Genomic DNA, 11800 nt, shown 5'->3' with positions numbered 1-11800 from the left:
GCATGAACTGTGTACCATGTGCACATATTATATCCTTCCATGACCATGAACTGTGTACCATGTGCACATATTATATCCTTCCATGACCATGAACTGTGTACCATGTGCACATATTATATCCTTCCATGACCGTGAACTGTGTACCATGTGCACATATTATATCCTTCCATGACCGTGAACTGTGTACCATGTGCACATATTATATCCTTCCATGACCATGAACTGTGTACCATGTGCACATATTAAATCCTTCCATGACCGTGAACTGTGTACCATGTGCACATATCATATCCTTCCATGACCATGAACTGTGAACCATGTGCACATATTATATCCTTCCTTCTCTTCTAAACATATATAAAGGAGATAAATGAAATAAAGCATCTATATGACCCCACAAGTACTTCCAGGTTAGAAATATTCTGATGTACGATTTCACGCAATTGTTGGGTAGTATCACTAAAACATGGGCCAGATTCAGAAAAATACTCCTCTGAAGAAGAGGAAGAAGTAATTTGCAGGAAAGGTGGTATAAACAGCAAACTCTAGTTTAGACTTCCATCCCTCTCATTGTAACAAATTTAAGGAATCCACTGCATACCAGATTAAAAGCATATAATGCCAAGCAGAAAGTACAGTCCTGCAAAAGCCCTTAAGCTGTACCTCTGGCAACAAGTGCAGTATAAAGAAGGAATGAGTGCAACTTCTGTCTGATATAAAATCTTCAGTTATAAGTTACATCAGAGAATATCGTATAGTCTCTGGTTGCCTTCATTTATGCAGTCTATTTGGCAGTCTTACACTAGTGAGTGCAGCAGTATAGAGAAGCTGTCGTGTCTGGATATCTTGCTGTGGCAAACAGCATTCTACACAAAACCGACATGCATATTTGGAACACAGAATGTCAGTATTAGTCAACCCATGGTATTTTAAAAGGGAAAGGAGCATCTGCTGAACCCTTGCAAAATCTAGTTGTATGCCATGTAGACATATAATTCACTTAGCACAATTTCTTAGAAGGAAACCAACTGAAACTGCATTTAGTTAAATTCTCAGATCTCAGGGAATTGTACTTTTTTTTGAGGTATGGTGACCCCCCCCCCCCCCATGACTGGTTGTAATTAAGATGGGCCAGTGTGGAAAGACTCCATTTACATGGTGAGTGTGTGTCATTTGCCTAGCTGTTAAATTGTGTGTGTGTGTGTGTGTGTGTGTGTGTGTGTGTGTGTGTGTGTGTGTGTGTGTGTGTGTGAGTGTGTGTGTCTTGCTGAATGCAGTTTTGAGGAAAAAGTATTTATGGAAGTACATATATCAACAAATCAAACCACAACTCTTGCAAAGTCATATTATTTGATAAATACAGTCACTGATATTATATGATTAGAATTGTTTCACATATGTAAGCACCGACTTAGCCAAATAAATAATCATCTAAACATCTCTTTTTAAAGTCAAGAAACAATGAATATGTTTTTCTCTGTCACTGTGAACAAATGGAAAATAACTATTTGACTTCATATGTTCGTAACCAGTTTTAAAATGTCAAATCATTTGCATATGTACTCTTTAGTGCCCTTCATGCACATCAATAATAATAAAATCTGTACAAGAATTTGAAAAGTGTTGAGGAAATAACAGCAAACATGCATTGACAGTACTGTTACACTGCTCCAAACAAACAGCATTGCACAAAAATACATACTAGTTTCATACAGTGCAGAATGAAATGGTCAGTACAGCAGAGAAGAACCCAACCTTTTGTTAAAAATATCTCATTCCTTTTAGGTTCATAGGTTCATAGGTTGGTACTAGGCTATCAGCCCTAGGGCCTATACAAGCCTAGCCATAACAATTTCCTGGCTATTTCTTCCCACTCTATTTACTTCCCTGGACCCCTGTCTATTACAATTATGTCTATTATAATTATATATTTCATCAAAGACACTTAATTGGGCAGCACCAAAAGTGATCCATGGAAAGGACGGCACGTGCCAGGTATGCAACATCTGTCCTAGTACCACTTTCACCTGAATGTATAGTTTATATTAAAAGAGTATAATACAGGATTCGTTTGGTTAGGGGCAATTCATCAAAAATGATCCATCAAGTTATATTTCTTTAGGAATAATTTGCTGTGCCAATTGCCATAGTCTTCTTTCAACTCATAATACTAATGTACAGCACCGTTAATTAGTATCGCCAGTTAAGAGATTACCACATCTTTGAAGGAAAATATTTAGGTTTCTAGGAAGACCTGTGGCTGAAATGCAACAAGCCTAGGGGTTTTATTTTTATTTACAAAGAAAACCCAGGAGACATATATACATCTTTCCAGGGCAACCCAGGAACACTGCCAGTGATTAAGTAACTTCTTTGAAGTCATACTGTGGCCAAATAGAAACCAAGGGAATCAAGCCCATGACTACAGACTAAAGCTCATTAATATTGTATATCTTTAAACCATCTACGCTAAATTGATTTACAACTACGGTCCTTAAAGCATAAGTTATCAAAGCATGCTTTAAAAAAACTGTCCTACCAAGACTAATGACTTCATAGGCAAAAGTTGAATGCCTCTTCAAATAAGGCACCTAGAGCATGGTTTACTTTCTGATGGGCCATAAGATTACATTGTAAGAAAGCTTCCTGTGACACTATTTAGATGATACTGCTTCTTTTAGATTCCAGTAGAGAAAGTCATTATAGGCAATATGCAATTAATGCTTGTATAGTTTTACTGCTTGTTCTTTTATGTTCCCCATTAGGAAAACTAAATGGTGCATATATTCAAATTTACTGAAAAAAAGGAAATTAGCACCTCAAACTTTCAAGAAGTTTGCATTCAATGATGACAAATAATAGCAGCCATATGGCTTCTTTTCCACTCCTATTATGGCTCAGAAAGATCTAGAAAAATGGTCTGCTGGCTTTTGTAAATTTAAAATGAAGTGCACTGAGAGAACTAATATTGTAACTTCTATGCATTTGATGAACCTTCAGCTCCTTTGGCAACAAGCTTTTTTAATCTCACCATTGGTGCCCTAAACTTAGCTTTAGACATTTCCTCTGCTCTGTGATCTCTGGTGCAAACAGGCAAATCTGGGAGAGCACTTGATCCAAATTAAGATGCATAACTCAAAAATCTTACATATTATGAGGGTTTTGGCTCATTTTGTCCTCCAAGAATCATGTTTATCAACGTAATGACAATTTTCTGCACTGTTCAATGAAATTTCGAATGATAAATTCATAACAATTTAAGATATTCTGTGGTTTGCAAACAGAAAGTGCATTGCTATAGCGGACTTCATTGTATTTTGAACTTTTAGTCTCAAGACTGATTGTATCACAAATTAAAGTAAAGTTGAGGAGTATGCTAAGATGGAAAACACAAAATCAAGTAAAATGATAGAAGCCTGCTTACTATGGTACTCACATGGCTGCATGAGTCATATATTTGGTGAACTTGAACCTTGTTTTTAGAGTGAGGCTAACTTTCAATAAACCATGTGAAAGTGCATATGAACGCCATTTTGAAAAATTTGTAGGGAATGACCTTATTGATATAGCCATATCAGCATTCTACTACAAAGAGATATATTATAGAGAATGAAATACTTTTGTCAGTTCATCGAGTCCTTGTTTAGCAATGGGCAGTTTCATCAAATTTAACAAACCACTCCTGAAGTTGTGTTACTGCAGAGGTAGAAGTAAGGGGTTCAAGGCCAACGACTCCTGAATGTAGAGTGGAATGGGGATGGACTTGCTCACCATTTCACTAATGTTGCTCATTTGACAAAATGGTTCATCTCTGGAGAAGGTTTCAGTGAAAGTACCATAGCAAGATATTCATGTTCCCAGTGCTGATAAATTTATAGTTACACACAGCCACATACATTTATTGTTCTATTTGTATGGCTTGCATGCACGACTACTTCAGCCATAAGAAATATCGGTACTTACGTATTATGGCTACCAGGTTCCAAACAACTTGATAATACGCAAGTACTGATTTTTTTACCGTTTATTTTCCCGAGAGAGGAGTGGGGACAGTACAGTACATAATGACCCACTTTAACTTGTTCTTTCATTTTACTAACAAACCTTCTCAGCTATTTGCGGGCTGCTCGCAGAGTAAAAATAAGTAAACGCCAGAACTGTAGCTTAAAAATAAAGACCACAGCTATGGTAATTTCTTACCATTCACTTACCTAAACAGTAAAAGGATCTAGAATTTTTTCTGAAGAAGAAAATAAAAAATGTATCACTTTGTGATCATGTACAATAGTTAATGACGGTACTGGTATTTTCACAAGTACAATATACAAAAGATAATGAATGCTCTGACATTTTTTACTGTGTCAGCAACCACAGAATGGCACAATGTTTTTCCTTATCTTAAGCAGACTGTTTACTCTGTAAGAGCTAAATTGTGGATGATATATTTTTGCTTGAATGTCTCAGTACTGCACAGTTTAGGATGCAGAATGTTTAACTCGTTAATGTTTTGGCACAACACTGTATAAGAATAAGTAGGGGTAATTACGTATTACTGGTTTGGAACCTGGTTGAGATAATACATAAGTACTGAAATATCTAGGATCTTTTTGGCTTGCAGTCTGCTGTGTGAGTGTCTAACTTTTATTCATATTATACACATATGGGTTGTCACTGCATGCTCTGCATGACTCCCCAGTTAACGGCTGATGACACCTCAGTTTATGTGCTTTAGGGCTATTGGAATGACAAGCTACTTAAACACAATTTGCAAAAGTTTTTCAGAGAATGACTAAAATGCAATGCAGCAATTTACTACCCAGGAAGGCAGATGGTACTTCCACAAGTGAAGTTGCATCTTAAAACAATCAAATCAATAGGATTATGCTTCCATTAGATGTGACACTGTGACATTGCTGTGGAACCACCTTAGATTCTGGTCATATAATGTGTATTCAGCTTTAGTAGGCTGCTGGATAGACCTGCTAAACATAGTTTTATGGAGAAAATTGTAAGTGCGATACCATATTGCAGAAATTAGTTGCAGTTAAATAATACTGTAACTGAATATATAATTCTTTATTTTTTCGAGAATTCCTGTCTGTATTAAAACATACGAAATAATGTATAGTAGTTATTTCCAAATGTTGAATGTGCAAAAATAAAAAGGCATACTTAAATTAGTGGAATAGCACAGAAATAGCCTGCTGTGCAGTACCAACCAACCATGCATTCATCCATCTCTTCATCCCTTTTTTAAACCACTTGTTTCTGCTGTGGACCACTGGAGTAGCAAACTTAGCAGGGAATAAAATTCCATACTGCCAGTAATATTGTCCAGCTAGAATAACAAAATTCCATACTGCCAGTAATATTGTCCAGCTAGAATAACAAAATTCCATACTGCCAGTAATATTGTCCAGCTAGAATAACAAAATTCCATACTGCCAGTAATATTGTCCAGCTAGAATAACAAAATTCCATACTGCCAGTAATATTCTCCAGCTAATCATGTGGGGTTTCCAGTGATTTCCAGGCAAGCTATGAGATATAATTCCTATAACACGCCCTGGAGGTTCCTTCCTGTTGCTTACATCTGGCACATGTCCTGTAGGAGGTACTCAGATCTCATCCTCATAAGGTGTTCATGCCACCTCAACTGACTACTGTCAGCTGAACAAACAGTGGCTATTCTTCAAAATCCTCCTGGACTGCCAAGTTCTTCCTTCTGTCACTAAGACTGAGCCCAGCCACCCTGCAAAGGATCTCCATTTATATTGTTTCTGTTTTTGATCTCATCCTTTCTATCACTATTCTAACCTTATGACCTTAAGTGAGGATAAGGACAATCATAGCCTGACCAGCAAACTGAGGGGATAATTATATGACTTTGTTTTTGCTCCTCCACTGCCTCGTTCAATGTCTGCAGTAGTGCTGCCACTGCATCCATCCACTGATCAGTATCCTGCATCCATCTACTCTCGCTTTTGAATAATACCCCAAGGACTTAAACTCCATGTGAGGACTCCATTATCTGTACAGAGCAATCCACCGTTTTCTTAGAGACAGCTCTATCCTTGAATTTTGAGGTGTTGAACCATTTCACACTCAGCAGTGCACCATTCCTTTGCACGCTTGAGATCATATTCACTGATGAATGTAATTAATATAATACCAAGAATGCAAACAGATATAGGGATGGACTGTCATGGAGCAGATGCTTTTACTGCTGTAGCATTTCCCACAAAAAATGGGATACTAAGTTTAGGTCCACAAACAATGGAGACAGTATTGTCAGACTCTCCTCATCCCCTCCAATATTTGTGCATGGGCAAAGAAATGTCCAGTGTTCAATTTCCAGAAGAGAAACTGCATTTCTCTTCATGACTTAGAAGTTCAACTGCTAGATAGACAATTTTTCCTTTACAGTACCCCGACACAGGTTTTCATAGGGAGACTGAGGAGTGAGATCCCTCTATAACATGAAGACACTTTTCTGTCTCCTTTTTTGAAGCCTTTTTGAAGATGGAGGTTACTATATTATTTTCCTAATTCAAAGTAATGTCACAATCTTCCATGCAGCATAGAAATGCATATTAACAAAGACCCCAATGATGCCCAGCATCTTTAGCATTTCTAGCCAGATCTCATCCACTGCTACACAGTAGACTGAGTGGATCTGTTTAAGGACTGTAGTAACCTTGTCTGCAGAAGTGCAGCAAATCCTACCATCTGCTTCTTGCACTAACTTTTCAGAGGAAGGCATGTCTATAGGATTCATGAGTTCCTTAAAAGGTTTCTTTCATCTCTCAGAAATGTCTTCAGTCAAGGCCAATGTTACTATTCCCTTGCTGGAAATACTGTGGAAACTATGCTGCCTCCCACTCATGGATGGTTTGCTTTCTCCAGTACTCTGTCTTACTAATGTCCCACCCATACTTTTGCTTTGGTGACAGCTGCACATTGCCTTCTTGGCTTGTTGGTACCTTTCAGTCAGATCTGGAGACTCTCTTTTAGTATTGCACAAAAGGGTTCTTTCTTTAGCTGATGGCATTTACTTGCTGTTCCTGACTATCTGCCTTAAAAGAACAATTAAACTCTTCTGTTCTTTATATCCTTTGTGTCTTCATGTCAACAGACATCTATATTTCAGTGGCTGTTGGATATATTTTTGTTTCTTTAAGAATATCTTTATTTATTTATGTATAGTTTTTGTAAGTTTGCTTGGGCCTCCATTTTCTGCTTATTTATTTGATTTGTTTATTTGCTTGCATTTTTAATGAGGATAGAGTACTGATCTGCGTGGATTTTTTTCAGACTCCTGCTGGGAGAACTGTCTGGCTAAATGAGTTGTTCAGAGTCATATAGTAGGCAGATGGAGGATGAAGGACTCAAACCATGTACTACAGAAAGTAGCTTGTTAACTTAATTATTTCTTTTTACCATCTAATATAGCTAATTGAATAACTTGATAATGTACACTATTGGTTGAATAATTTGGTAATGTTCTCAATGGATGTAGCATGTAGTTTAAAAGGAAAACTCAAGTTATAATTCAAACAGCTAAATAAACTGTCTGCAGAAGAATGTTTTCACACTTTGCTTCATAGCAGTTTTTGTAGAATTAAAGCAGACAGGCATACCTTACACAACAGATTGCCTCCTTTACCTTATTAATCTCATAAACCAATATATCTCCCAGACTACCCAACTTAAGTAATTAGAAACTGGAGACCCTTTAAATAGTTCCAGTAAGCTGATATAAGAAATGTTAAGTCTTTAAAACAGGAAGAATAGAACTGTGTGCTGACAATGAAAAACAAAATACTTAAATGACATGATGGTACTGATTGCCTTGAGTCAAAAATGAAATGAAAATGACATAAAAGTGATGATATTTAAAAAAAATAGCTAAGCACTGCATACATAAAGTTGTATGGAATTCCAAGTATTCCTGTTGCACTGTCATTTGATTCCTTCACAGAAGACATGTAAATACAAAATAGTTTTCAATAATTTGATCAAAGATCATCTCATCAATGCCTGTCTGATTAGGACCATCCAATAGAGTGGAGCCTTTTGACTGCATATATATATAGCATTCTTAGAGATTTTAGTATCCAAGAGTAAATTGTAATTAAGTAAGGGTTGCAGGGGGTTTCTTCAAAGAAAATATCAAAATCAGCTAACTGTGATAGACAGCCAGTGCTGACGTAGTCATCAGCCAGCTGTACCAAATTTTTACAAAACACATGTTCATCTATGTACAAGAAAGAGGTTGGAAGGGCAGGATTGGTTAATTCATCTAGCATGCAGTTAAGAAAACCAGTAAGTAGAGCTTGTACAAGTCTATTTTTTTGTTACAGGTACAATGGTCCTGCCATTGCATGTCTTTGAGTGGTAACTTTTCATATGTAGTTTAGTTTTTTAACCATATATTTCATTTTTTTTCAGAATTTCACAAAAAGGAGACAAGATACAATGCAGTTAAGCAGCACAAGGAGATTATGAGAAAATATCCAGTCTTAATAAAACAGACCCCCTTATCCAATAAATGAAATGGAAAAATTAGAGGAATGAGATTTTACATTCTGTCCCAATGTCTTAGTTCTGCATGATCAAAATAGTTGGAAGGGGCACACAGAACCCTCCCCCTATTGTTTTCTACATGTCTGAAAAAAAAAAAAGAAACATCTACAAAGCTGTAAATTCGTCATTGTTGAAAGCCATAACAACAGTACTATGAGATGCCCTGGGATGTAGAAGTATCAATTCTTATTATATAAAAACCGCAGCATGCCCTCTTGATATGTAACAAATTGGGTTCATTTGTAACAACATTATAGGGAGAGGAGTCTAAAACTTTACTGCTGTAGATTCATACCTAAAATAAGGCCATCTCAGGAAAGCAGAAGTAACTGTTTCAATAAAAGCTGAATGACTCAACTGAATAGCATAACAATAATAATAATATAGGATTCATAATTTCATAGAAACAAGCATAAATCAAAATGCTTTCATTGCACACTTAAAAATAATACCTTGACATGAAACACACATATCATTAAAATACATTATGCTTTCTATAAAAGAATGAGCTAAGAAAATTACAACTACAGTAGTTCACAAAATGTAGGAATTGCATCAATTTATAGCTTAATTTACAGATGTTAATATGGAAATTATACAAACCACATTAAAAGAGTTACATGGCCTTTTTTCTGCAGTGTTTTGTAAAGTGAAAAATATACATGAGTGCAAAGTTTTAGATTGTCACTTGCAACCTTTTAACATTCAATTAGCTATACCCCACCATCATGACACATACAGTAAACAGCAGTTATGATCCATAGGAACCATATGGGTGATTCTAAAAATGCAATCACCTTATGTGCACCAAAAACAAACGTTTCTAATTGATGAACATGTTGATGTTGTCTTGTTAATGTGCTGTATTTCAGGATGATGTAAGCTTCAGAGTAGAGTGCTTGATTTTCTTTGAAGTTATAATCCTATACAAAGTATTTTGTAAAAGTAGTCATTCTGACATTTCTAAATGAGACCAGTTTATAATATTCATAGCCATTCTTTCAAGTGGACTGAAAAATGAAAGCAAAAATTATCTGTAAAGAATAATTTCTTCAGGGGAAGGTTATGGAGAAAAGTAAATTAAACAGCATCTCTTTCAGGACTCTGAAGTAGAGTTAGCACAATACATTCTGTCTTGTCACTCATTTGCTTCCTTCTGTCCAGCCTCAAAACATGGAACTAATCTCTGAATTAACAGAAGGAGATGATGGTAATATCCTTTTCTTGCACACTGAGCTTAAAGAATGGTGACTCAGTAGCTTATTACATTAATATTGCACATGTATCTCCAACCAATGGCAACCTTGCATCATTTTCAGTTCCCATCTCTCCACAACTGAAGGAAATTATATATAGTACTTATGTCACGATTTATTATAACTTACAATCACATTCATTACCTCATAAAAAAATCTTCATTTTCCCCACAGCATCTTACCGATCACGCTCTGTGCTTTCAGTATAATGTATCATCATGATTGACAGCTCTCCAGAGATAGTGCGCAGTAACCATACCACAGGCATCTGCACTGAGTAGTTAAACCCATGAAAGGGTGACTTGTGCAGAGTGGATACTAGGCAGATTAAGCAGGAGGCAATAAGGGTCAGTTTTGTTGTAAAATCAGGTTTTCAAGTTCATCTGCCGAACGGAGTAAAAATGCAGCTGACTCTCTGTAGCCTGCAACGAGCTGTCTTACAGCATTAACTTCAGTAGAATTCAGTTGGGGCTTAGAACCTGTGCCAGTGGAAGGGCCAGAGCTTGTGTTTAATTGTCTCTTCATGCTTAAATCTGTAGGACCTAAAAGAAAAACAGTAACACAGTACGCATATTATTTACGTGTAATTGTTACTGCTGAATACTTTATTCACAATGTCATTGCTAACCATTTTACAGAGTCTTATTCGAAAGATAAACATTGTATCACCCTTATGCAAACTTATTATCATTGTATTTTTATATTATCTCTGCTGTAATAGTGCTGAATTTGTAAGTCCATAAAACTGGATGCATTGATATGGTTTTGACATGACGTTATATTTTCCTGCCTTTTCCCTGAACTGGACCTATTTTTTTTCCTAACTATCTGGATACTTGAGAGAGCAGCAGACTTGTCAGTTACACAACATTAATGTAGTCACAGCTTAAAAGGTGGAATTTGGGCTTTTCTAAATATTTTACAGTAGGGTCTGAAAATGCAAATACCCTTAAGGTGACATCCGCACATATATGACATAGAGCCTCAACAGATATCGGTCTCACTCATGCCACTGATGATGATTCATTTCCAGTAGTAGTTTACAAGGCGGCCATTTTCTGATATCCTAATTCCCTCAACCCCACCAAAAAGAGGTATTTTTGGTAGCTATGAACTGGGAGATACAAAATACATAATAAGTATAATTTATAATATGAAGAGAGAATGTATAATTATAATTAAAATAAAGTTTAAAGAATAGCAAGTTTATTTTAGTGGCCACTTATGATCAAAGAATAAAATAAAAAGGACATGGTTTGGCTTGTTGCACTTAGTTTAAAACAATGGTATTAGACAGGAGTGGAGATGCATATGGGACTAACAGGAAAGAAAAGAAGAATAATGTAATGGGAGGCATGCATGCTAAGAGCATAATCATATACAGAGTAGTACTGAGAAGAGAAGAAAGGGAAAATAACTTATACTGAGCCATTGCTAGAGGGTAAACTGCAGATGACACACAATGAGTAACAGAGTAGCAAAAGACAAAATGTTTTTCCAAAAATATTTTTATTGGTTGAAATTTAGTAAACTATTCACATCAATAAAATATTTACATAATGATAGTAATTGTTGATAATTCAAGCATGGAATATAGTTTTGAGACATGTATAAAAACCTGATATATTTTTATACATTGCCTTGCATATATATTCAATTAAAGGACAACCGCACCCACAGACTCAAAAAACACATTTATTTCATCATGATTTGGTGTTTGCTACATTTTAACACCACTCTGTGACTATTTAGAGCTTTTTAGATATTTTTATATGCAATTTCTGAATCTGACCACATGGGGTCTGGCATCTTGAAATAATTCTGACTGTTTAGTCTGCCTCTAAGTATCCCATAATGCATTGTCTGTCTCCAAAAAAATTGCATCAGATCTGCCACATTTTCCCTAAAGCTCCTGTTAGTTCACTGATTTTACAGGCATTCACTGCTGTGTTATAGTC

At 36.1% G+C, this 11800-nt stretch overlaps 1 protein-coding gene across 1 annotated transcript in view; it reads right to left on the bottom strand.

Moving 5' to 3' along the window:
• Positions 1–1861: 1861 nt before the first annotated feature.
• NOL4 (nucleolar protein 4) overlaps positions 1862–11800 on the bottom strand; it is a 2553475-nt gene continuing 2543536 nt past the window's right edge. The window contains exon 11 of the mRNA XM_044066638.1: positions 1862–10384. Coding sequence (XP_043922573.1) covers positions 10191–10384 — 194 coding nt within the window. The 3' untranslated portion in view covers positions 1862–10190. The remainder of the gene's footprint in view (positions 10385–11800) is intronic.

This window comes from Protopterus annectens, chromosome 3.part1 (assembly GCF_019279795.1).
Source record: "Protopterus annectens isolate FY-2018-M chromosome 3.part1, PAN1.0, whole genome shotgun sequence".
Lineage (NCBI taxonomy): Eukaryota > Metazoa > Chordata > Ceratodontiformes > Protopteridae > Protopterus > Protopterus annectens.
This window is presented reverse-complemented; position numbering and strand designations above follow the sequence as displayed.